At 35.4% G+C, this 27,478-nt stretch overlaps 3 protein-coding genes across 4 annotated transcripts; all 3 read left to right on the plus strand.

The window, feature by feature from the left end:
- Positions 1 to 2,407: 2,407 nt before the first annotated feature.
- Positions 2,408 to 8,266, plus strand: LOC104097372 (OVARIAN TUMOR DOMAIN-containing deubiquitinating enzyme 11). Of its 2 annotated transcripts, XM_033656445.2 has the most exons (10): positions 2,408 to 2,573; positions 2,848 to 3,047; positions 4,215 to 4,288; positions 4,630 to 4,684; positions 4,800 to 4,874; positions 5,238 to 5,311; positions 5,392 to 5,440; positions 6,495 to 6,579; positions 7,860 to 7,916; positions 8,023 to 8,266. In XM_033656445.2, the coding sequence occupies exons 2-10, from the start codon at positions 2,862 to 2,864 to the stop codon at positions 8,067 to 8,069; spliced, it is 702 nt and encodes a 233-aa protein (XP_033512336.1). In that variant the 5' UTR covers positions 2,408 to 2,573; positions 2,848 to 2,861; the 3' UTR covers positions 8,070 to 8,266. The 2 variants fall into 2 exon arrangements, with proteins under 2 accessions (XP_033512336.1, XP_018626745.1); XM_018771229.3 differs by lacking the exon at positions 2,408 to 2,573 and having other exon boundaries at positions 2,739 to 3,047.
- A 2,170-nt stretch (positions 8,267 to 10,436) lies between these two features.
- LOC104097371 (protein PAT1 homolog 2-like) lies at positions 10,437 to 19,116 on the plus strand. The gene is made up of 5 exons (XM_009603928.4): positions 10,437 to 10,843; positions 10,964 to 11,118; positions 11,977 to 12,033; positions 12,727 to 12,802; positions 16,691 to 19,116. The coding sequence occupies exons 1-5, from the start codon at positions 10,783 to 10,785 to the stop codon at positions 18,784 to 18,786; spliced, it is 2,445 nt and encodes an 814-aa protein (XP_009602223.1). The 5' UTR covers positions 10,437 to 10,782; the 3' UTR covers positions 18,787 to 19,116.
- Positions 19,117 to 22,491: 3,375 nt separating this feature from the next.
- On the plus strand, positions 22,492 to 27,110 carry LOC104097370 (UDP-arabinose 4-epimerase 1-like). Its single transcript, XM_009603927.4, has 10 exons — positions 22,492 to 22,632; positions 23,903 to 24,027; positions 24,117 to 24,230; positions 24,309 to 24,416; positions 24,553 to 24,644; positions 24,800 to 24,941; positions 25,168 to 25,262; positions 25,680 to 25,809; positions 26,215 to 26,359; positions 26,572 to 27,110. The coding sequence occupies exons 2-10, from the start codon at positions 23,905 to 23,907 to the stop codon at positions 26,787 to 26,789; spliced, it is 1,167 nt and encodes a 388-aa protein (XP_009602222.1). The 5' UTR covers positions 22,492 to 22,632; positions 23,903 to 23,904; the 3' UTR covers positions 26,790 to 27,110.
- Positions 27,111 to 27,478: the final 368 nt, after the last annotated feature.

Below are 27,478 nucleotides of genomic sequence, written 5' to 3' on the forward strand. Positions count from 1 at the left end.
GTGCTCTCCCTTCGTCTAAATCTGTCCAAAGTCGGTCTACCCCTAAAAATAGTGTTTAATGACTATTTATATATGTTAGGAAAAGCCTAAACAAAATAACTAAGTCCAGAACCAAAAAAAAAGAGACAAAATAGACTTTAAAAACCTGAAACGCCTCGCTACAGGCGCGAGGCAAAACGTGAGATTCACCTCGCTACACACTACGCCGCAACCTCTATAGAGAGAGCTTCAAAGCTCGCGTCGCGTACTGCTTCTTCGATTTCAGTTTGCTGTTTCGTTGCCTAACTTTATCAAATTCTCTCTTTTTAATTGTTCTTTTCACTTCTTTGCATTAACTCTTTTGTTCTTGTTTTCTTTCTTCTTTTTCCTTTGCAATTGTTTCTTTCTTTTGTCTTCTTTTAATTTGTCTTCAACCATTGCACAATAATATATTATAATATTTTTCATCATCAAATAATCACGAATCATTCTTGTATTACATAAAATATACATAAAATCTTTACTTTACTCCCAATTTCGTCTTCAACGTACCTACACATAAAATAAACTCAATTAAGCACAAATATAGTATAATTTAGCATTAAAGTCCCAAAATGTAAGGTAAGTAATGCACTAAAAATATATAATTATAGTCAAACATCAATGGTCAAAACATAATTATTTTTAATTTAAAGGTATCAAGACGCGGGAATACACACATGATCCTTTTATTACTTAAGCATATCAATCCAAGGTTCGGATATGAACACATGGGCTAATATTTAAAGTACATCTAAAATTTTTCTAGTTATCTTTTAGATCTTTAGGAACAAAGAATATGTAATCTCTTTAAATTGGTAGACTATCGGGTATATACCTAATATGAATTTTGAACTAAAAAAAATATTTCTTTAATTAAAGTAAAGTTCTACTGTATATCCTAAACAACTTAAAATAAATAAAGCCAAAATTATGCAGATTTTTATAACCGAAATTATTTTAACTCACTTAACAAAATACTACTTACTACATTATCACAAGAAAAAACTAAGAGTCGAATTTAACTACAACAATGGATAGAATAGGCTCTAAAATACATATCAAATTGCATATTCAAACAGTAGGCAAATAATATTAAAATGAATAACAAAGAAAGTATAGATGAACCTTAGTTAAGCTTTCTAATGTTGAAATATAAATTCCAGCAACTACAATAAATGAACGACAATTGTAACCGCGAACCGGATTTTGAAACTGGACTGAACTTTCATTTCTCAAAATAAAATTCTTCCTCCTTTAAAATCTCCTGAGGATGATGTTTCTGTGCATGTAATATTTTTCTTTTTGGTTAGATTGCCGAGTATTTTGGGGCTAAGTGTTGCATCCCCCTTTTGTTCGGTATGTTTGTCTTTTTCTAAAGAAGAATATTAGTAGGTTTTTTTTTTAATCTTCTTCCTAGAATTTTGAAGGGGGAGGGGGGGACTGGAATTTTAAAAGTGAAGAAGAGGAATTGAGTGTGTGTAGTGTAAAGTGATGTGAGGGAGTTAGGGGAAAACGAGTAAAGTGAGTGCTAGTGTAAAGTGATGTGAGGGAGTTCGGGAAAAAAGGGTAAAGTGAATGCTAGCATAAAGTGACGTGAGAGAGTTTGGGAAGAGGGGTAATGTGAGGTATTGATGAGATGAGTGAAATATAATTTTCTTAAGTAACACCTATAAAGAGGAAATAAGAGCTAAAATATATAAATTAAACTTAAAATATATTTACATACTAAAAAGTGGTAAAAAATTCAAACAAGATCAAAAATTAGATGCTCACAGTTGAGGTGAATGAGTTGGTTGCGATTGAGAATGATGGCGGTGGGAGTGGTGGGGATGGTGGACGGTGGTAGTCGATAATGGTGGCGGCTATGATTGAGGATAATGTGGTGGTTGTGATGGGTTGTATGGTGGTAGTTAATAATGGTAGGTGATGGCGGCGGCAGTTAATATTGAATATGGATGATAACATCTTGATGAAATGAAGTCTTTGTTATAGATTTTAATCATACATACTTATTCAGACTCATTAATTAGTTGTGAAATAAAAAAATACAAACACACTTAATTATTAAGACTTGCATAATTAAGATTCAAACTTTAAAAATAAAGGCATTTAATATTTGAGATCTGAATGATTAAGAGTCAGACCTCTGTTAAGTTCAAATAAATAAGGCGTTAGTCGGTTTAGTGTGTGAGATAAAATTTTTAATTACATACTGTATTATTAAATGATACGTAGATCTTTTATTTTTAAAAAAATATAAATGTTATGATTTTCGCAAACACGGGATGTTTGTTTAACAATGAAATGAATAGGCAAAGCAAAAGTCAAAGTTTTGGCACAAAGAAGAAGCTTCTATTACTCGGCCGCACACGCTTCCTGTTCTCCTATAGGCGTTGTTTGTTTACCGAAACATTCAATCAATCTCTTTAGATTTGCCTGTTGGGTTTTTCAGAGAATGACGTTTTATCTGTGTCTTCATACTTTACAAGCTATTTACTTCCCTCAACCAACTCTTCCCTTTTCCTTTCCCTTCCGCTATCTTCCCTTCACAGGTATCTCTCTTTCTTTTCTTGAAATCAAAATCATATACACACACTAGAAAACCATTGTGTTTTCTTTGTCATTTTCCTCAACTTGGTTCTTCATTTTGGATCTTTTTGTTGGTTGTTTTGTAGTTCTTTTGGTTGTTTTATTTGGGTATTTTTAATTTTGCGTATATATGCTGACAATTGTCTGATTCGATCCGTACAAACTTTTAATGATTCTACTTTCTCTCCGTGGATGTTGTTTAATAGGAAATTTTCTCTTTTTTTGTGTGTTGAGAAGTTGTTTGACATAATATGAGTGAATACTATGGAAATTCAAGAGCAAGCTCAAGTTCTACAACATCTAGTTTGAATAGCAGTTCACAAGGTACTGAGGATGATCATACCATTGCAAGAATTTTAGCTGAAGAAGAAGAAAATTCGCTCAATTATGGTGGCAATAAACTTGGGAGGAGACTTTCTCATTTGGACTCAATCCCGGTATGATTACACTCGTTGTAGTACTATAAGGCTTTTCTTTGTTATCCACTAATTGATAGTCTCTTTAAATGGAGATCTTGTGGAAGAAAGAAAGTAATTTTACCACTTTACCTAGAAAGGTATCTGGTATTAGTCTTTTGTGATTTGATGGACTCACTATCTTGGCTTGTATAGGTTTATGTAGAGATTTGCTTGTAACTTGTAGTATCTGCTATGATAAATCAACTTAGGTATTCTATACTATCTCTCTCTTTCACTTTAGCTTGCTAGAAGAGAGCTTGTTCTCTTCAACAAGCATACGCCGGCCAAAATGGTACTGATATTTTCCGTCTCTGTTTTTAGCTGACTCGCTCGGGTTATCCCTCACCATTCCAACGTTTCACCTTAAATGAATCCAGAAGCAATTTGCTTGTCCGTGGTACTTGTCACTTTTCTCCGAAGGCTATTAAATTAGCTAAACCATGTACGGATTGTCCATGGATGTCCCTTGAGCCTATTCTTCATGGGATACAAGAGCAGGAAGAGCTTCTGTTCCATCAATGCAAGTAATTCCAGCAACATTCCTTACTGTAACAGAACAAGGACCATCAACTCCAATTGTCCTTATAGATAGGCGAAAACCACCTCCTTGACACATTATGCTACCAAGCTTCTCTTAATGCCAAGTAGTAGAAAAACCCATTTTTCGAGCTATTTTATCGAGTTAATGAGGTAATGGAACTTAGACAAAGACGGCTTGGCCCCAGCTAGAGTGTAGGCTTGCTTTGCATAGGTTCGGGTAACTAAATACAGATAGAAGAAAATTTCGAGCTTGAATAAGCATGCGAGAAAGGGAAAAAGGTTGTTGCGAAGGGGACATGTGATCAATTTCTTCTCCTTTCTAACCGATCCATTGCGCGTCACGTCACCCTATCCATAGAGGAAGAAGGAAAATGTTCAAGAAGTTTGGCAATCCGGGGAACTTTTGACTTTTTTATGAACAATTATCTAAATTTACATTTTTTTGGGCAACTCTTTCAAATTAAACGAGTGTATAATGTGACCACATGTATGTATATGTATGTATCGAAAGGTTGCTTCTCTATATATTGCCTTTTGAGCTTTAACCCGTGAAAACCCATGTTGTACTATCTCTACATTCTACTTACAGTCTTATTGTACCTGCAGCACACTCCACGGGTAATTGGGGAGATACCTGACCCAAACGATGCCACACTAGACCATGGGAGGCTCTCTAGCAGGTTATCCATCACTGTACTGAGCATGCTATAGTTGTTCAGCTTGAGGTCGTTGGTTGACTTATTTTGTGAATCCAGTTTTTGGAACTTGATTGACATGATTTTCACTTCATATGTATCGATTAATTATAGTTTTTCAATTCTTTGTCCGAATTATTGTTTTTTGTGCTCGTGGTTATCTTTTTTCCATTTACAAATGTGTACTTTTTTCTTCATTAGCGTCTTTTTTCATAACTTAAGCCATGCTTTAATTACACTTAGCACTTAAACAGCGATAATTTCTTGGTGCTTTTCTATGTTTTTCGCCTTTGACAAGTCTGATCCTATGTTTAACTTTGATTCAGGTTAGCGACATATGGTCTTACTGAAATGCAAATTGAAGGAGATGGGAATTGCCAGGTTGGTCTCTTTTGACTAGTCGACAAGCTCTCGCCGCACTTGAGACCCACTTGCTACTTATTAGTTCACAGGTGGTTTAAACCTGCTTTATGACTGTCTACCTGGCTTATTGTAGTTTCGCGCCCTTTCGGATCAGTTGTATCATAATCCAGAGTATCATAAGCATGTAAGGAAGGAGGTTGTTAAACAGGTCTGTTTGCATTTTTTCAATATTTGCTTCTCATCTCTTGTCTTTGGTTGTGAAACAGGATGTGTGAAAAGTTAAGATTACATAATGATTATGTTTGAGGATTGTGTTCATCTTAGATTACCATATCCTGCACTGCTTATATTTTTTTTCGTTAGTTTTAGTAGAACTAAAGTAACTCGTGCATAATAATAGAGTACTAAAAATAAAATATCCCGGTGTTTGCTTGAGACTCATCAGCTCAACTGCTTAACCTAATTTGTGGATCTATTAAACATCAACACAGTCCTATACTTGCTTGAGTTTGACACCTATGTCTAGTTTATGTCCTACACGTTTCTTATCCTAGTTGGCAATCCATTTCAGCTAAAGCACTTCAGAAAGTTATATGAAGGTTATGTGCCCATGAGATACAAAAGCTACTTGAGGAAAATGAAGAGGTAAGCTGTCTGCTCAATTTTCAGTGCTTCTTATAGCGGGAAATCTTAATACATTACCAACATATTCTTGCTCTAACCAGGTTGGGAGAGTGGGGAGATCATGTCACTCTACAAGCCGCTGCCGATAGAGTAAGTTGAAAGTTTCTCTTTTGTCCTCAACTAGCTTTTGAGGCATATATACGGTACACTTGTTAGTATGTAAGACAGCATTTAAACAATACGAACAAGAAAAAGCCAACAAATTATACTGTCAATAATGGTGTATTGCCTGGATAGTGTAACTGATGCATTGCAAATTTAAGCTTTTTAAATGAGAAAAAAAACAATGAAGGGACTTTGTTAATAGTATCTATCATTGCATTATACACATAGTGGAAAAATTTTAGGAAGTGAATTTTTGAGTTGATGTTGGTATATAATATGTTAGCATTAAGAGTTATGAGTATTAAGGCAATTCTGCTCGGCTTCCTGGTCACCATGGCTGAGCTGTTAACCTTTAACCATTTGGTTTTTATGAAAATTCTTTTTCCTTAAGAGAAAACCCCTCAATGTATTAAAATGGTTCCTGAGTAGAACTTTTTGACGGTGAAATTTAGAGCTTTATTCTTGCCCAAGGGTGTAGGAGAAAATAACCAAGAACATTTCTAATAATCCCTCTTACTTTCTTACAAACACCGGCATCTTCTTATTTTTTAGCCTGACTTTTTGTGCAGTATGCCTGTGTTGCATGTAGGTTACTGAAATTTAACTGTAGATATTAGAGCAGAAATGAGAAAAAGTTAAATTTGCCCTGTCACATCTTGTCAACCTATATTTACGCTTAGAAGGTATACAAATGTCTAAGACATCAAATACAAAGGCGGATTCAGGATTGAAATTGGGTGGGTTCAGCTTTTAGATTCTTACAACTAAATTTGCTACACTTTAGAAATTATGGGTTCAAACTTGAATATATTTGAAGTTCAACATAGCATCAGACATGAAAGCAACTTAAAAGCAGGACATCTACTACGTAAAGAATTTCCGCAATATAACTTATCTCTTGCTCTTTTACCTTTGTGGAACTGCTTTAGATGTTTGTGTTGTTAATTAGCCTTTCACCCTTATGTCCTCTGCATTTTTTTTTTGCTTTCCCGTATTGGATGACTGATGGTGCTTGTGTTTGCTTGTATTTTGTTTGCAGTTTGGGGTAAAAATATGCTTGGTTACGTCTTTCCGAGACAATGGCTACATTGATATCCTTCCCAAGGACATACAACCTTCTAGGGGTACATAAATCTTCTGTTATTTTTACCTAATGATCATGGCACAATCAATACTTATGATAATTAATTCTTTGACTTCCTGCTTGAGTTTTTAAACTCAAAAAATAAACTAAATACTTGAAATTTACAAATAACTCTAAAATAATTATATTATGATATAAATTCCAGAATTTAAATAATAGTACTTGCTGGTTTTGTTTGAGACACTAAACCAAAAGTATTCTTCTGAACTTTGTAGCATGGTCCCACTTTGAACTCTCTAGCATGCTCCCACTCTATTATAAGAATAAATATGCATGAAACAAAAATGGAAAAAACAAAAGGAAAACAAAAAGAAATCATCTTCTCAATTTTGACAAATGGATGTGCTTTTCTCATTTGGAAGAAAGTATCATCGTGTTGCTTGATACCACAGACAATAGATTGTGAGTGGAAGTATGTCTCCGAAGTGAACTGGTACTAATTAACTTTTATGTATTGTAACTAAAACACCTTTAATTTGTAATGACATTGTTGCATCATTTAACGAGGCCGATTCTAATGACAAGAGTCCTTTGCTGTCATCTGTGAACTGTGAAACATTTGTATGTTTACAATCAGTGAAAGTAAGCTTTATACAGAGTTTCCTGATGCACTTACTGAGCAGTATTAGTTGCTTTCAGGAGAATTTATCTCCAGAGTCTTGTTTCACGTGAAACACACAATTTAATGATACAAAGCACCTATTAAGCGTTATTTGTTACAACCGATAAACTTGATCCTCTGCCAATAAAGTAACATCAGATTGTCACTCCTGTTTTAGTAGTTCTCTCTTTGTTATGCTAAAATTGTTTTCCCAAGAAATTGAATATGCTGAACATGTTTAATGATTAAAAAAAAGGGCAGCCCGGTGCACAAGACATCACGTGTTCATGCAGGGTCCGGGCTGTATCCCAAGGGGCGTGATGTAGAAAGTCAATCCTAATACAAACATTAGCGGCTGCTTCCACGGGTAGAACCCGTGATAGGTCACATGGAGACAACTTTACCGCTGCTCCAAGGCTCCCCTTTAACATGTTTGATGATGTTCTACTGATTATATTTTCATAAACAAGAACATCCATTCATGGTGATCTTAGGAAAGGCCGAGTAAACCTGATCAGATTAACTCTATCTTATTAAGTAAATAAATTCCAAATCACTTGTTCGGAAATGTATTCGTGTGGTGCAGACGAACATTTCTTGTGGATATGTTTAATCTCTTGAAGGTACAAAACTTTTGACTTCTTATTCTTGATTTTCAGAATTGTGGCTGAGTTTCTGGAGCGAAGTTCACTACAATTCGTTATACGAAATTGGAGGTAACAAAGTGTCTTCTTGTTTTTACTATTTCTCAGTTCAGAATTTTTTGTCATAGCTATTCTTGAATACTGATTTTTACTTTACTTTGAACATAATGTGCCACAGAGGTTCCAGCTAGAGTGCGCAGAAAGAAGCATTGGCTTTTTTTCTAAGGCATTCACCACCAAAAATACTGCATACTGTATATTAATACATCCTGAAGAAATGCTTTGTCCGGTCGCTACAGAGCATGGCATGCACATATAGCAAATCCTATGTATAATATTTATTGCTCAGTTTGTAAAAAGAAGAAAAATATTATTTGATTTTACCCGATTTCGGGATATATTAATTATTCTTTTGGATCTTACCTTATATTCTTTCACGTTCATTCGACTTTAAAAATCTTTGATATGGCAGTAGAAAATGTAGAGACCCTCTAGTGTTGAAGAACCCCAAATTATTGAATGAAGTTTATTCATATTTCCTTCTTTAATTTATTTAATAACCACTAGCTATATACTCTCGCACTTCCTATTGTGTTATTGTATAATTTGAAAAGTTTAACTAGAATTGGGAATTTCTTATTCAAACTTTTGGTTGCTCGTTTGTTAAACGTCATTCTCCATTTCAACATTATTGAGGCATATTTTTATTTCACTCATGTTGGGATCAAATTAGAATTTTTTGTAAAGAATATTCTTATTCCACTTATAGATTGTTGTTATTACATGCAAGTAGTGGTGATTGTAATTGTATTTAAGCTTTGTTTCTTCTCAATAATGAGTACCCTCTAATTCGGTCATGTATATGATAATCTATCTAAATAATTTTGTAAATACTTGGCTATAATATCTAATATTTAACATCTAAACTAAAGTTGGGGAGATATAATAATATAAGAGGAGTGCTTTACTCAGATTTCTTAATGTTTCAATGATTAGAGCTGCCTCTTCTAGTAGTGTCTCAAGATCACTAAAATGAACAATTTGTCTCTTAAGAATAATAAGTCGATTATTCGGATGAAAACAAGTTCAAATAGCATATAAAACAAAGCTTTGTGGAATTGCTATATGTTTTCCCTTTAAGCATCTTATATTTGAAGATATTAATCCGATTAATTTGAATTCAGAGAGTTTTCTCTAAAAGAAGTAAATCGCTCTCTTCAAAGGTCTAACCCAATACTTTTTGTATGAAAGGGGCTAAAACGATCCAAATATACTCTTAACATGGTGTGATATTGTCCGTTTTGGACCAAGCTCGTACGGTTTTCCCGAAAATATCTCACACCATTAAGAGTATCAAATTCCTTATAAGTATCTTCTTTTTCTCTCATACTTTCTATGTGGGGCTTTATTCAATACACCTAATAATCTCCCCCTCGAACTAAGTTTCATATGACCCATCACTATTCATTGGTTAATTTTGGAATAATCTCTCCCTTGAACTAAGTTTCACACGACCCATCTGTTTAATAGGCTAGTTTTGGAGATTAACTATGTCACCGACATGATTTTGAGTATTTACGGTTACCAAAACTCAAAAGTTGTGTATGCATTTTCAAAGCTACGGGTAAAGGTCGTAAGCCCCGTAGATAGGCAAAGGCACGCCACACGACACCATCTCTGTAGTTCTGCCGCCAAACCATTGGCCCTGATACCAATTGTTGAGCTAAAACGGCTATTGTCCGTTTTGGGCCAAGCCCGCACGTTTTCTCGAAAATGCCTCACATCATTAATTAAGAGTATCCAATTCCTTATAAGTAGTTTCTTTTTCCTCTTCTACTTTTCGTGTTTGACTTTATTCAACACACCTAACAAATAGATTCATACGGTTTTATCATATCATATAAGGGCAGTTCGGTGCACAAAGTATCTCGCATTTACATAGATTAAGGAAAGAGCTATATCCCAAGGAGAGTGATATTGAGATTTTATCCTAATGTAAGCAGTAGTTGTTGCTTTCACAACTTAAACTCGTGACTTATAGGTCACACAAAAATAACTTTATTATTGCTCATAATAATCGAAAAACTAACTTAAACTTGTATTTTTAGTAAGTCAATAAATATAAAATACATGGACTTTATGTGTACTCTTATCATTTAACTATATTTTTAAATCTATATAACTTTTTATCATTGACTATAATAAATTAATTTAATTTAGGTGCGAATAAGTTTTTATTTATTTATTTATTTACTTCTCCCTTCGATCCATTTTAATTAATTTTTGGATATTTTTTACACATATTAAAAAATCTAATTTTGAGAATGAATTAACAATAAAATTGATTATATTAGCCTTAGTTTGTTCATTGAAAATACAATAAATACACCTAGCTTTTTTTACTTCAAGGATAACTTTGAAAAAAAGAATTTTTTTTTTTTTTAATATTTGAAAAAATTAAATATTGTGGACTATAAAAAAAAGATAAGTGGATCATAAAAAAAGATTAAAAAAGTTAATTAAAGTGGACCGAGAGTAAATGTAGTCGCAGCTCAAAAACAAACCTAAAACCCCCGTAGGCTAGGTGTTCTTTTATACTATGATCTCAGCGTTCTCTCTCGCTTTTTCGGGGGAGCAAAACAAAACAAAAACAAAACAAAAATTTGACCCCTCTCCCCTTTTTCTTCCTCTTCGATTCCTCGAAAAACCTACTATCTATTACTTCCACTCACAAACAACACACCTATAATAGTTAGATATACATATATTTACGCTATGTGCTCTTCTCTTCACATATTCAAAACCCTATAAAAGCTCAGTTCTCTTTGTTGATTCGGTGGAATCTTCACATTTTTATCGTTTTTTTCTGTATGTGTGTTTGTATAGTTAGGTTTAGTATACTTTCCAATTCTTCAGTTTGAGCTTTTTGTTGTAATTAATGGAGAAATTCGATAGCAATGATTTCAGCAACTTGGCTAGCTCCTCCAGCTCTGTATCAGGTTGAATTGATTTTACTTTTATCCCTCTGGGTTTAATTTTGTGCAAATTTACTTATTACTTCTATCAGTTTTTTTTTCTGGCCTGATTATTGGTTTTCTTTTTTTTTCTATTTGATACAGAGGGTGCGCTGTTTGATGCATCACAGTATGCCTTTTTTGGGGAAGAAGTTGAATTGAGGGGTTTAGAAGAGGATGGAAATAATGGTGTTCCTTTGTTGGGAGGTGGATTTGGTGATGATGAGTTACCGGAATACCATTTGTTTGAGAAAGATGAGGTACATACTCCCTCCGTCCCAATTTATGTTTCGATGTTTGACTGGACATGGAGTTTAAGAAAAAAAAAACTTTTGGAACTTGTGGTCTAAAACAAGCTCCACATATTTTGGCTATAAATCGCATCATTGAGGGAAAATGGGAAGTTTAAAATTATATTGTTTCTAAATATAGAAAGATGTCATTATTTTTGGGACAGACTAAAGGAATTAGTGTCACATAAATTGAAACAGATGGAATATATGTTTTACAATTGTGGTAGGATATGGACCCTCTTTCTAATATATGGTGAGTTATGTGTTATCAACTTGAGAAAGGAAAATATGAAAGAGATTTAACTTATATGCTAAAAGATTGAGTCTTTCTACCTAATTGTTGATCTTGTGATTAGAAAGATTTGGCATGTGAAAATCCATTGTTTCGTCTGTTTGGCTGTAACACATAGGAGTTGTTATTTTTCATAAAACAGTAATTTGTGGGTCGTGTAAATGGCGAGAGAGTAGCCAGTAATATTTTCTTAACTACTCCTAGGTACTAGTCAAACATTTTGGGCACTTTACAATCCTTATTTTTGACTAAGTGTAATTGTGCTTAGCACATTTGCCTTTCAATCAATTAAGAAACGAGCTTGGTACATCTTTCTACTGAGGAGTCAATACGATAATATGAAAATACTGCAGTTCTGCATCCCAGAACTTACCCTATTGTGCCTATTACCTTGATTTGATACTGTCTTGTGAACTTGTACGTGCTCTTTTGAATATGATACTGTGCTTATTAGCTTGATAAGTTGCTGATAAATTGTAGAGTTTTGTAATATAGTTTGCTACCACTAATTAATTCAATGCTTTTGTTTCCAGGGATCAGCTTTGGGGTCTTTATCTGACTTAGATGATCTAGCAACTACATTTTCAAAGGTCAGCCATGCTGCACTGGTTTGAGTGATGGTTATGATTCTCTATAACCTTCATATTTCTTATGTTTAGGGTTGGATGTTTATAACGTTCTCTAATTTTCTATCTTCCTAGCAGTATGGGTCTGTTTATTTTCATTCTACAAAATGGGGAGATATCTTGCAGCGAGATTCCTAATAGATGAAATTTTTTACTAATTTTTATTGTCTTCCATCAAAGGCTCCTGGAACTAGGGATTCTAAACTTTATGCCAGCATCTCTTTGTAAATACTTCGAGATATTTTCTGTAATTTCAGGAGGTGCTTAGTACTAGTTCTCTCTGTCTCCCCATTTATTAGAGATAGTTTGCTTTTCTTAAGGAGTAACACCTGGAACTTTTATATATACTTCGTAGAATGAAACAGCAACTCAATATAATTAATTCTTTTGATCTGTACCTCTCGTAAGAGACAACAGATCCTGATGTTACATGGGCTTACTGCTTTGGATTTACTTTTTTATCCTTTATATTATGCAGTTAAATGCAATATAATTCTTGATCATCACTAATTAAAATAATACCATAACAACTTACTTGTACTCAATCAAAGAGAATGGTTGGTATTGATATGCTCCCCTTTTTTTCCCTGATAAGTAAGGGTATTGAGATGTTCTTTCTTGAGACTTACGTGAATGCTTTTCATTTGTCTCTTCTAGTTGAACAGAAATGTCACTGGGCCTAGGCATCCTGGAGTTATTGGCGACCGTGGATCAGGATCTTTTTCCAGGGAAAGTAAGTGCAGGCATTGATTCATCATTCCTAAAAGTTTTAATTGTATTTGCTGAATCTATTTTGGGATTTTTTGGGTGCATATATGTGAAAAGAGAATCCATATTTAATTAAGTTGTGGACAAAACATAGGAGATTTCTTTTTTAGGAGTTTGTGTTACATGATAAAAAGGAATTTACCTTTCTGGATTCCTAGTTATGGCGTTCCGAATTATCAGAATTCCTGATTATGGATACAATCTTTAAGAATATTCTATATGCTTAACCTTGGCATATAAAATAAATTTAGCCCATTCAACATATAACTTAAATAATTCTCCTGACATTCAACAACGCCTCAAATTCAAAGAGGTAAAGCAACTTGAGTTTGTAAATTGAATTGGGAAGTCAAATCAAGTATGTAGGAGAATGTTACTGCTGAAGGAACAATGTATATTTTCATCATAATAGTGTTGGGGAAATTTACTTGCCATTGCCGTGAGACAGAACTTATTGGGCCATGGTACTACAGTGAATGCATAGACATGGCTGATTTGAGGACATGCATGCTGCCAGCTTGACTTGATCTCTAGCAAAGCAAGCATGACCATCACAATCTTTCCCCTTGTCTACCAAATTGGAGTTGGATACTCCAATTGAAAAAGCAGAAGATGTCTCTGTATTGCATTGATGAACGTGTTTACTTGTGGAAGTTCTTTCAATATTGATCCGTTTTTCCTCAATGCCACATTTCAACTTTGTGTCCTTTTCTCTACGCTGTTGCTGTCCAATACCTATACTGTCACTACCCTTCCTAGACCCCACTTGTGGGATTACACTGGGTATGTTGTTGTTGTTCCCTAAAAGATCATTTTTAGAGAGGCTTATTTGGCATAATTACCTGCGGAGAGATCCATGCGACACAACATTTAGGTTTTAGAGTGGAAAATTGTTGTTCTTTGACAAGTGAGCAGCAGTTGTCGTAAGACAACTCCACCACCGACCAAGAGGTTGTGAATTCGAGTCTCTAAGGGAGCAAAGTGGGGAAGGGTCACTATTGACTTCTTCTTTTTTTTTGAGAATGGTAACAATATATTCATCAGCCTTAAGGAAAAGCTGGGCACCATATTTACAAAGTAGATTAAGCAAAATAGAACTTTGTTCTTCTTAGAAGGTTACTATAAGGCTTCTAGAAAATCCATTAAAGATTCAGTATCTTCTACATATTTTCCTTTACACCAAAAATACAAAGATTGTATACAATTCATCTTAATTGTCTGTATAGAGTTACTATTGTCTTCAAAACACCTTGCATTTCTCTCTGTCCATATAGTCCACCATACACAAGCTGGGATGGAGTTCCACCATTTCTTCTGCCTTACCCTGCCTCCCCCATTTTTCCAGCATTTAAGAAGCTCAATTGTAGACTCTGGCATGACCCAATTTAGGCCAATCATGCTCAGAAAAATTTGCCAAAGCTGACCAGTCATTTTGCAGTGTAAGAACAGATGGTTATTATTTTCTGCATTCTCCTGACACAAGAAGCATCTTGAGCTTAGCTGAAATCCCCTTCTTTGTAGTTTTTCATGGGTTAAGCATGCTCTTCTAGCCACCAACCAAGAGAAGCATATCTCTTTGAAAAGAGCATTAACTTTCCAAATATTTTTCCAAGGCCAGCTTGTATTTTGGTGTCCAGTAGAGTTTTAAAAGAGTGTATACTGATTTAACTGTGAAGTCCTTTCCATCTCTCTTCCATATCATGGAATCTTCATTGTGAGATGTACCGTTGACTTCTAGGAAGGGTTTTTTGTTTTTTTTGGGGTTTGGGGGGGGGGGGGGTTAAGGATTTACCATATCCGGAAAAAAAAGGAAAAAGAATTATCGCCATTCTTCACTGGCTGTCCGGCTAAACCCAATTCTGGAAAGAAATTAACCATAAGGCATAAAGTATCTTTTCCCTTTTGTCTTGTTCGTTATTTTATGTTGGATTGCTATACATTATGTGATCTAGCAGCATTTGAGTTGGGATCTTCTGAACATCTATGTTGTTCACTCTGGGTATCTGGGCAAACCTGTAGTTTCTTCTTTACCAATTACTAATTATTTTTCAAAAGAATCTTTACCAATTTAATTGTTTGATTTGATTGGTTTGTGGGGTTCAAAGGAGCTGTTGACTCGCGTTTGACTTCAGCTCCCTACATCTTCCATGTTCTTGACGCCATCGTTTCTCCTTTTATCCATATCTTGTGTATTGAAACAATGATATATCGCACATACAATGCACCTATCGATTTGCATGCTATTAGAGGGCAGCTTTAAGAGATCTGTGTATGTGAAGATTCTTTTGGTTATCACTATCTCTTCGGAATGTTCACTAGATTAAATATTATGTTCATAATAGTGTTAATAAAGGATCGCTTAATGCACGCTTAAGCTCTGAAGCTCAAGTTGTGCGCTTCCCCTCACTTAGTTGGCGCTTTGGTTTAGGTGCCAAGGTGATAAGGGCGCACCTTTGTACTGATGGTCACTGTCTTTAAGAGCATAATACTAGACATATAAAGATAGTTGACAAAGTGAGACATTAATTGTTAATAGAACATCATGACTGAACTTTTCAGCGATTAGATAACAACAACAATAACAACCCAGTAGAGTCCCACAAGTGGAGTCTAGGGAGGGTAGTGTGTATGCAGACCTTACCCCTACCTTGGGGTAGAGAGGCTTTTTCCGATAGACCCTCTGCTCAAGAAAATGAAAAGAAACAATTGAAACAAGCAGTAACAACAACAAAGGCCAGAACAAAAAGATAGTACCATCAACCTAAGAGCCAGAAAAATAGATGGAAGAAAGCAATAGCAACAAGCAGTAACAATGACAAGATACTAGGATACCGAAGCGGAAAATAGTATGAAAATAACATGTAGTACTAGCAATCTAAGGTAAGACACTATCGAACTAGTCTTACACCCGGTACGGAATAGAAAAACGCTCGACTACCTACTAACTTTCAACCCTAATTCTCGACCTCCACACATTCCTATCAATGGCCATGTCCTGGGTAAGCTGAAGCTGTGCCATGTCCTGTCTTATCACCTCTTGCCTATACTTCTTAGACCGCCCTCTACCTCTTCTCTTACCCGCCAAAACCAATCGCTCACACCTCCTTATTGGGACATCTAGACTTCGCCTTTACACATGCCCGAACCATCTAAGCCTCGCTTCCCCATCTTGTCCTCCATTTGGGCCATACCCACCTTCACACGAATATCTACATTCCTAATCTTATCCAACTTAGTATGTCCACCCATCCATCTCAACATCCTCATTTCTGCTGCTTTCATCTTCTGGATATGGGAGTTCTTGACCGGCCAACACTCTGCCCTATACAACATGGCCGGTCTAACCACCACTCTATAGAACTTACTTTTAAGTTTTGGCGGCACATTCTTGTCACACAAGACGCTAGATGCTAACCTCCATTTCATTCATCCCGCCCCTATACGGTGTGTGACATCCTCGTCAATCTCCCCGCCCCCTTGAAATTTAGGAATTAGGATTAAGAAAATTGAAATTTAGTATTAGACTTGCCACTAAGAACTTAACATCTTTTCAGTTAAATTAGAAATTTAAAATGGTTTTTGAACTTAATTATAGCTTTTACCTCTCTTTTTCCAAAAAGAATTATTGTTTGCATTTATATTTACATTTTTTTGCGTTATTTTTAAATTTTAAACTTTGCTTCATTAGCTTATTTTTCACCAAACCCCACACTTTAATTGCGCTTTGCACTTAAAGCCTCAACAGACTTTCATGGTATTCTCGCATTTTGCTTTTTACGTCTCTGGTTCATGATTGTCATTCTTGTGATGGCTTGCCGTGCGTGTCTTTTTGATTGATGAAAGTTATTTGCAGGTTCATCTGCAGCTGAATGGACAAAGGAGTCAGATTTTCCTGATTGGTTTGATCAGAATTTGTCTGACAGTGAATGTTACCAGGAAAGCAAAAGATGGTCTTCACAGCCACATCTCTCTGCTGTGCATCTTGCAGAGTCAAAACCATTGTATAGAACATCCTCATACCCTCAGCAACCCCAACAACTTCAGCACTTCTTAAGTGAACCCATTTTAGTACCGAAGTCATCGTTCAGTTCTTTTCCTCCTCCAGGTGGCCAGTCTCAACAATCCTCACCTTGCAGCCATTTACGTCCGCAAAACATATCATCTCTTGCCGCTGGACCTCAGTCTCCCTATTTCACTGCTAATCTCTCTTCTTTGTCAAACTCTAATATGCATTTGGCAGGCTTGCCTCATGGGCTCCATTATGGTGGAAACATGTCACAGTTGAACACCATTGGCCTTTCACTTAATAACCGGCTGCAAAATCAGTGGACCAGCCATGCAGGACTCATCCATGGGGACCATTCTAGTCTCTTAAACAGTATCTTACCACATCAGTTTCCTCATCAAAACGGGCTATTATCCCCTCAGATAATGTCCCCTCTGCAGCAGCAGAGACTGCATCTTGCAGTCCAGCCATCTTTAGGTCATTTTTCAGCACTACAATCTCAATTATTTAATTCCTACCCTTCACCATCGCATCTGAGCAAATATGGATTGGCGGATTTCAGAAATCCAAGATCTAAGTCATCACATAAAGGTAGACAGAGTGAGTATTCATCCAAACAAGTTACTGACGGTAGTAACCACAAACGGGAGAGTAATGTGTCACAGTTCAGATCTAAGTACATGACTGGTGATGAAATAGAGAGCATTCTGAAAATGCAGCATTCTGCAACACATCGGAATGATCCATATGTAGACGATTATTATCACCAAGCTCGGCTTGCAAAGAAAGCAGCTGAGTCAAGATCAATGCGCCGGTTCTGTCCAAACAAGGAGCAATCTTCACGGTCGCGCAATAGCACAGAAACGCAGCCTCATCTCCATGTTGATGCTCAGGGGCGGGTTTCATTTTCTTCTATCCGCAGGCCTCGTGCTCTTCTTGAATCTGATCCACCAGGCCTTGTTTCTAATGATGGCAGTGGTGAACAGAAGATATCTGAGAAACCTTTGGAGCAGGAACCAACATTTGCAGCTAGAATTACCGTAGAAGATGGTTTCTATCTTCTGCTTGAGGTCGATGACATTGACCGGCTACTTCTGTTTACTCAGCCCCAGGATGGTGGTGCTCAACTCAGGCGGAAACGGCAAATCCTGTTAGAAGGCATGGCGACCTCGCTTCAGCTTGTTGACCCCCTTGGAAAAAGTGGCAGTTCTGTAGGGCTTACCCCTAAAGATGACATTGTATTTTTATGGTTGGTATCTCTTCCTAAAGGCCGAAAGCTCATATCGAGGTACCTTCAACTTCTTATTCCTGGAGGTGAGCTTGCCAGAATAGTTTGCATGGCAATTTTTCGACATTTAAGGGTCTTGTTTGGTGGCCTTCCACATGATGTGGAAGCAGCAGAGACCATCACTAATCTTGCAAAAACAGTCTCTGCATGCGTCAGTGGCATGGACCTCAATTCGCTCAGTGCTTGTCTAGCTGCTATTGTTTGTTCGTCAGAGCAGCCTCCTCTCCGCCCACTTGGAAGCCCTGCTGGAGATGGAGCCACTGTTATTCTAAAGTCTGTTCTTGATAGGGCAACTTATCTGTTAACAGATCCTCAGGCTGGAGGCAGCTTCAGCATGCCTAATCCTGCCCTTTGGCAGGCGTCTTTTGATGCCTTCTTTGGTCTACTTACCAAGTATTGTCTGAGTAAGTATGACAGTATAATGCAATCAATACTTGCACAGACTCCGTCAAACACAGAGATGATTGGTTCAGAGGCTGCAAGAGCTGTAAGTAGAGAAATGCCTGTCGAGCTTCTACGTGCAGGTCTTCCGCACACGAATGAGCAGCAGAGGAAGCTGCTGTTCAATTTTGCTCAGCGGTCCATGCCTGTTACTGGGTTTAATGCTCATGGTGGAAATAGTGGACAAATAAATCCTGAATCCGTAAGCTGCTAGCTGAGCTGCTAAGATAGCAAATACAGTTGTACATTCGTAACTCTCAGGGTGGTCGTCTAGATGCTCTTTGCCAGAAACATGGTATTCTGATCCAGAAGAAATAGAAGGCTGGAAGCAAGGGTATGCATATATATTAGGCATCGTTTTAATGCCTGGAGTTCCTCTTCCTCCATCTTGTGTTTTCTTTTTTCTTATTTCCCACCTTCCCCCGAATTGTTTACAATGTTGCATTGAAATGTGTCATCCCTATTGTAAATTGAAGTATATGCGGGTGGCATAGAGGTGAACTACTGTTGATCACATTGGATATGCAATAGTGCTTTGTCTTTATTGTTGCACTGCTAGAAGGGCAGCCTGTGGTGCATTAACGCGGGCGCCCTTTCTCTGCTGCATTTGTGTATGATGATGCTATTGCCAGTTCAGCAGCTAGGATGGTTGTAGCAGTTTCTGTAGATAATTGACGCAAATGCTGCTTTTTCTCCACTCAAAATAGATACATGTTAAAGCAGTTCCTGTTGATAATTGATAGAGGTTTCATGTCAATTTCATGCAATATAAAATATTATTATTATTATCACTCTGACTCATGTATATAGCAACTTGCTCATGTTTTTGTCCTCTCTTGGCTGCATTTTCCTTGTGCTAGTTTGTTTTTATCATCCCACCTGCCCTCCAAGCACTGAAGTTTAGCCAGTTCCAGCTAGTAATTGTCAAGGTAGAGAGATTTAATTATTAAAGGATATATATATATATATATCATCATCATCATTGTAATTTAATCTATTGTAGCAGGACGTTTACTGTATATTTTAAGTTGCCAATCAGTGCTAATTAAACAGATTATTTGGCTAATGCATAAAAGGGAAAGAGAAAGGGTCAATGGTACATGTGCTAGAATGATGCATCAAACATGTATTCTCTCTCATTCATGTCCTGAAAAAGAAGCATTCTTATACCCTTTGCTTGGTTCTTTTTTATCTTTAAGTTTGCCCTTTAAATATCAATTTCTTCCCTTGAAACTTTTGATCATCCTAAGTTGTGTTGACTCAAAGCCTCCAATAGTGGAATAACACACAAATATAACTTTTTTTTCAATTTTATAATTTTTACAAACGGTTTATTTAAGGAGTATTAGTTTATAGTAGTAAGAGAAACTACATGCATGATGCTGAAAATAGGTTGTAACGTGAAAATTTGTATTGGTAGAGACTGCACGTTTCTTCATGTTCTCATCTTTTCTTCTTATGTATGATACAAAGTGATATCCAGCTAATAAGAAGAATTGAAAAGCAAGGAAATTTTTAATTGATCCCTAAGAAAATCCTTCTAAGTGGAAAAAAATTACTATAGTTTATAGGTTGGGTTCTTCCTGTTGTATATTTGCTCCGGTTCTAGTATTATTCTTCTTGTTGTTATTGCTTCTCTTTCCGTAGTTCTTTGTCATTTTGCTATGATTATGTTTTTCTTGAGCCGATGATCTACCGGAAATAGCCTCTCTACCTTCACAAGGTAGGGGTAAGGTCTGGGTACATACTATCCTTCCTAGATTCCACTTGTGGGAATACATCGAGTATGTTGTTATTTTTGTTATTATAGTTTATAGGTTGGGCTATATAAATTGGTGTAAATATCTGGTGCAAGTAAGATAAAATTTGGCTATATATTTTACGGACAAAAACAAATTACCTCCTTATCAGTATTTCCCCCCCTCGAATTATGGCATCTCTTTTATTGGCAGTTGTTAAAATTTCTATGAATCATTCGTTGGTAGTTCATCAATTTTTATCATATTTAATTTACTTAAGCTATATAGTTAATAGACACAGACAAATTAGCTTCTTAAAAATCTTTTTTTTCTCTCTAGTTATAGCGTCTCTTTTATTAACAATTGTTAACCATCAACTTAAAATTCCTACGAACCATTTGTTGATAGTTCATCGGTTTTTGTCATATTTAATTTACTTCCATTTAAATACTTGAAATGGTTTACATGTCAAATTTTCTTTTCTTTATTTACACCAACCTGATGCATAATATTAGCCATGCCAACCCTCAAAGAAGAGATAAGATTATTAGGTATGTCAGCTAATTAAGAATCCTTTAGCTTGTTCCCATCAACACATTTAGTCAACTTTGACAGCCTATTCGAATACTTCAACCCTAACTGAAAAAGGGAAACAATAGAAGTAGTAGTAATATTCTAACTTTTGCGAAGAATTGAGACTCTTAGTAAAATCAATCTCTTTGTTGTTAGATTTAAGGTAAATTTTTTCATAAACACTGTCACAATTTGAAGAAATGAACTAAATAACTTATTGTAGTTGTAAGCGGTGTCATTTTCTATATTTATCCTTAATATTTTTATTTTTCTTATACATAATTAGTAAAAAAAATTCGACTGTGTCCCGTGACACCACATAGAACAAGGTGTATACGCATAATTTACTCATATTTTATAATAATAGGATAAACAATAGTAATTTATTTTAAACACGACTCTCTCTCTATCTCTCTCACTCCCTCTCTCACTCTCTCTCTCACACAAACACAATTGCCTTTGTTGTCCGAGGTAGAGTTAGAATTTCAATTTTATAAGTTCGGAATTATTTTAGAACAACGATTTCAAGTGCTAATTAATAACTGAGTTCTAAACTTAATATATGTACATATTTAATGAATTTCTTGAACATAAATACATTGTTTAAGCAAAAACTACTGGATTCGGCTGAATCCGTAACTGTACTTCTAGCTCCGCCCCTATTTGTTGCTTCATTTTTATCCTCCACAACCTTCTTATTATCTTATATTCTTTTGAGATATTTTCATACAAGATTGAAAAGGGTGGACGTAAAGGGGTATAATTTGGCATCCTTGCTTATTCTGTTCTCTTAAAGTTTAACCTAAAACTAATCAAATTATGAATTTATGATATCCTTTCTTCCCAAATTTAATAGATTATTGAATCCTAAATCATTTAATCATCCATGTATTATGCTAAATTCATATTGTTACGCCATATTTAAGGATAATATGATTTCAATAATAATCTAAATATAAAATATTTTCTATGCAAAGGAACCAAAAAATAAAAAAAAAATAGTTATTCAAGGTTAAAATATGTTTAGTGAGACACAAGAAATAAGAGGTAATTAATTTAAAGTAGTATTCAACTTCTTTTGTTTCCTTATAAAAGGGAGTAGCTTAGGATTTCGAGTTATACTCAATAATAAATCCTATTGCATGAGATGATAATAATAATAAAATCCAAAAAAAAAAAGTCCAACAAATAGGAAAATGACATTTTCCCTCTCTCAATTGAATAATAAACCATTTCTTAATTCTCTCTCTCTTCTCTCTCACACACACACACACTGTCCCCAATAGACCAGGACTCTCTTCCACCAATGTCTTCCTTTCTCTCTCACACACACACACACTTAGCAGAAGAAAAAGGAGAGTCATCAATGGTAAAACGACTAATGGCAGTTTTACGTGTAACACAATTTTTAATATTTATAATTAATTATAATCCATTAGTTTAATTTTGAGGCTGCTTTGAGTTTATTATTAGTCTCAAGAACATGGTCCACTTTTCTTCCACTGAAATATATTGTCTTTTCGGATTTTCTAAATCTACTTATCTTTATTATCTGACTTCTTCTTCTTATATACTACAAAACTTCTTTGGTCTTTGTCTTTATATTCACAAAACTTCTTCCCAATTGTTTCTCGTTTTGTTTTCTCTCTCTTTTTTTCCTTAATATTAATACTAGTAATTAACATTATTATAACATACATCAGTTTTGGCTTAAGGAAAAATCTCTTCCGTTTCCTCTTTCGTTTCAGGTAAACAATCTTTTATGTCATTCTTTCTTAATATTCATCATCTGGGATTTTTTTACGTAGTTTTTTTGTTTATTATCTAGAATTAGATTTTGCATGTGATTTTTACATTGTTACAAATTTTTTGGCGATCATCTTCTGAGGCTGTAGACGTTTTTTTTAAAAAGAAAATTAATTGTTTGGTGAATTATATTCTTGGTTCCTCCGCTTTTAAGGTCGTTGCAAAGTATTGACTTTTTGTTTATCTTTCTATACACATTATTATTACACATTCACAGGTTTTCTGGATTTTACAAAATTAGCTTTACTTATTTACATCTATAATTTCGTGATATACATTTTTTTAAGTCATTCTCTGAAATGTAAGGAAGAATTTTATTTGTCTTTCTATGATTGTTGTGGCTTTGTGATGTTCAAATCAACTTCTGATTGGTTAGTCTTTTATTAAAAAAGTTGTCTTTTTAATTCGATTGGTGAAAAGGGAGATAAATTCTGCATTCTGCATCATGATCTTTGATTCCAACGTGCAAAATACTTATTTTACGATGTGGTCTACATTAGCATCTAAAATTATTTAGATATAGGATAGTTTTTTAGGTTGGAGGAGGTCCTTTTATGAAGTATTGCTTGAAATAGAAATTGGATTATATCCCTTTTGGAAAATAAAGAAGTCAGCTTTATTTGTGTCCTAGTTGATCCTAATTGGACATTAAAAATAAAAAGTATATTGACTTCCTAAATAATCAAACACTGAGATTGATGATCTTTTAGTAGTTAGGCTTATATATGGGGAAGTTTTGATTCGCTGAAATTCTATAAATGGCCGCTGAACGCCAATAGCTGATGGATTCCCTGAAAATAATTTTTTAGAAACTGCAAAGGCGTTTGTACCAAATTCTTGTTTGTTAGATTTAGTAGTTGCAGAGTGGTGAAGCCAAAGATTTCCCCGGGTGTTCAAACTTGAAAGAATTGGAGAAAATTCCCCGACAAAGGGTGTCCAATATATATGTTATATATCTTTAAAACCTAATATTTTACCTATATACACAATATAATTTTCGGCAATGGGTGGTCAATTGACCACCTTTAAGGCAGTGTAGCTTCGCCCCTGGCTGCAGGATAATGCTGTTATAACTTATTAAGTTGCCATCAGTGTTGAGTATGTTGAATTGTTACATGGTATGGGAGAAATGAATTGATATACCAATAACTAAAAAAATTAAGGAGAATATACTTTGAAAAGAGCTAAATATATTTGCACATTAACTTTCAGGCATGGATTTTGTGGAGTTAAAGAGAAGGAGCAGCACTTCCAGGAAACTGCTCTTGGTTGCTGGCATTGCTGCAATTTGTTTTCTTATATTCAGAAGTTCATCTGGTTTTAGTACCTCCGTCAAGGTGATTGTCCGACTCATAATTAGATCATATGTCTTACAATGTATATCAGAATCTGTTGGTAATCGGCAATCAAAATTTGTAATTTTCAGTTTTCTCAACACGAACCTGGTGTAACTCATGTATTAGTGACTGGAGGTGCTGGCTACATAGGTTCTCATGCTGTCCTTAGACTCCTAAAAGATTCATACCGTGTAACTATTGTGGTATGTCCCTCTTCATTTCAAAATCCCCTCACAAATCAAGTTTTCGACTGTGTCATAATCATGAAATTTTTCTGACAGGACAACCTTTCGCGTGGAAATATGGGTGCTGTAAAAGCTCTCCAGGAACTTTTTCCCGAGCCAGGGCGACTTCAGTTTATTTATGCTGATCTAGGAGATGGTGCTGCTGTATCCTGGATAACTTGTTTTCTTCTTTCATGCTTAGCTTCACGACTTATCTACACGTTTAGTTCTCTATATAGTAACATCTTTGTTACAGCTTCAGATGTTGTCAGGATTTTTTATCCTTAACCAACAACCTCAGGTTAACAAGATTTTCTCACAAAATGCATTTGATGCTGTGATGCATTTTGCAGCTGTTGCATATGTTGGTGAAAGTACTCAAGAACCGCTTAGGTACCTGTGAATGTTAAATTTTTGATAAAAGAAATTATATCGGAAACAGCCTCTTTGCCCTCCCGGGGTAGGGGTAAGGCTGCGAACATCCTAACCTCCCCAGAAATTGTTTCTCTCCTTTTTTGTCTGTCTTGTAATACTCTTGCACTGTGCAGGTATTATCATAACATCACGTCAAATACTCTGCTTCTAGTTAAGGCAATGGCTGCACATGGTGTAAAGACACTAATTTATTCAAGTACTTGTGCAACATATGGAGAGCCTGAGAAAATGCCTATTACAGAAGAGACGCCACAAGTCAGTAACTAATTTCCACTTCATTAGAACTTTTTATTTATACTGATGTTTCATCGGTAAAGTCATATGTCAATAAGAAAAACACCGCCCTGTCAAACTAGAACGAGTTTGCTCCATTAGGCGTTTTCACTTTTGCCAATATCTGGAATAGTTGTTTGTTATTGTGATTATCGTTACTGATTACAATGTTTCCAAACTAACTGGTGTAACTGTGAATACAAAACAGGCCCCAATAAATCCATATGGAAAAGCAAAGAAAATGGCTGAAGATATCATACTGGACTACTCAAAGACTTCAGATATGGCTATCATGATATTAAGGTTTGTGCTTTACACTTGAATATCTTGAAAAGGAATGGTCAGCTGATCCTTAGTAAGGAAGCGCCTTCCTGCGATTGAATTAAGTGCATTATCATTATAGGAATGGTTTCACTTCACCAACTCGAACAATGTTCAAGCCACCTTGCATAATAATGCTAAATACATTCATATGATAAATAATAGGTACTATATTTTTCACCTTTAGAGAACCTGTAGTGAATCACTGAAAATTGCTTTCCGCTGATGGTAGGTCCTTTTTATCACTAAGCAGTAAAACAAAAACCACTTTTTCCCAACTCTTTGAAGCTTGATAAAGTTGTTGGATTTTGGTGCTTCTGAAGTTGGTGCAAGTGTAACGTCTTTGTACATACACATTTCGCAATGCAAGTATCTGATGGTCTACAATGTACTAATCAGGTACTTCAATGTGATCGGCTCAGACCCTGAAGGAAGGTTAGGAGAAGCTCCACGGCCAGAATTACGTGAGCAAGGTCGGATATCTGGTGCTTGTTTTGATGCAGCCAGGGGCATAATTCCAGGATTGAAGGTAAGCAGTAATAGGTGTATTACTGAATGTTCTTCAAGTAGATATTGCACTTCTTTTCTTGATTTGTCATTTTCTACTATTCTGTTTACTTAGTTACTCCATCCGTTTCAATTTATGTGAACCTATTTCCTTTTTAGTCCGTGCCAAAAAGAATAACCCTTTCCTTATTTGGAAACAATTTACCTTTATGCAATGATTTATAACCACACAAAATATATGTGACTCATTTTACACCACAAGTTTAAAAGTCCTCTCTCTTTTCTTAAACTCCGTGTCCAGTCAAATGGGTGCACGTAAATTGAAACGGAGGGAATATCTCGTTGTCTCCATTATCCAAAACAGCCTGCTTGTTTATGTATAAACAGTATGTAAAACTTAATCTTTATTCTTATCTGGCAATTTCAGATAAGAGGAGTAGATTACATCACACCAGATGGCACTTGTGTAAGAGACTATATCGATGTGACTGACCTAATTGACGCTCATGTTAAAGCTCTCGAGCATGCAAAACCTAGCAAAGTTGGCATCTACAATGTTGGGACTGGAAAAGGTTACTTTGCACTAGTTATAAATTACTTTTTGAACATTTTGTTCGTTGCAAACTTATATATTCATTTTGGTATAAGTGGATGTAGTCTAAAGGATCTGAACCCATAACTTTTGACACAGAGTACATATATATATATATATATCCTGGATCTGCCTCTACATATTGGTACACCGGAAGTGATTTTGTTGATAGTCAAGTCCTTGTCATTACAGGTAGTTCAGTGAAACAATTTGTGGAAGCTTGTAAAAGGGCAACAGGAGTGGACATAAAGATTGATTACCTGAGTAGACGTCCAGGAGACTACGCTGAAGTGTACAGCGATCCTTCTAAAATTAGGCGCGAACTGAACTGGATAGCAAGGTATTCACTTGAAGAGAGTTTAGCAATAGCATGGAGATGGCAAAAGGTACACAGAAATGGTTACAACTAAAGTAACTCAGTTTTGCTGATCAGGTTAATGCCTGGAGGAGACAGGATTAGCTTTTGCTAATTCAGATTCTTATCGATATCCCATTTTGTTATAGCTTTACAGTTTACTAGATGTATATCCGCCTTTACATATTCTTTGTTTATCAATAGGCAATTTTAAATTACCAGGTGATTTGGATAACAAAATGTATACATGAGACATAAAGTGACAAGAAGGTAGCTGGGAAAATGGAAATATCCACAGATGATTCTATAGCATCTTAGTTTTGTTTGTAATTCTAAGATCAATAAATTTTGTACTTCTTCATTTAATCTTTCATAATTCATCTTATCAAAGTTTCTATTAATCAATCAACTCTCCTCAATCCTTATTCGTGTGCATTTAACTCTAGTCGGACTAATTTTATTCATTATTAGATAGTTAATCTTTTTAAGGAAAAAAGATTCTTTAAAACTAGCAGTTCCCTAAACCTAATACCTCTTCCGTAAACTGAAATGCCTCTAATCAAACTATATGGACTCCCAACCTAGTGGATTCCAAAATATTAGCTCGAAATGATTGAGTCTCTAATTTCAGTGAGGAACAGGATTGATTCTGCAAGCAGTTTAGTACAAACAAAGAGAATTCGAACAAAAAGATTGAAAGTCGTTGATAGGATAGGGAAGAGAAAAACAAAGCAATGCCAAGAG

The sequence above is a fragment of the Nicotiana tomentosiformis genome, chromosome 7 (assembly GCF_000390325.3).
Source record: "Nicotiana tomentosiformis chromosome 7, ASM39032v3, whole genome shotgun sequence".
In the NCBI taxonomy this organism is placed as follows: Eukaryota; Viridiplantae; Streptophyta; class Magnoliopsida; order Solanales; family Solanaceae; genus Nicotiana; species Nicotiana tomentosiformis.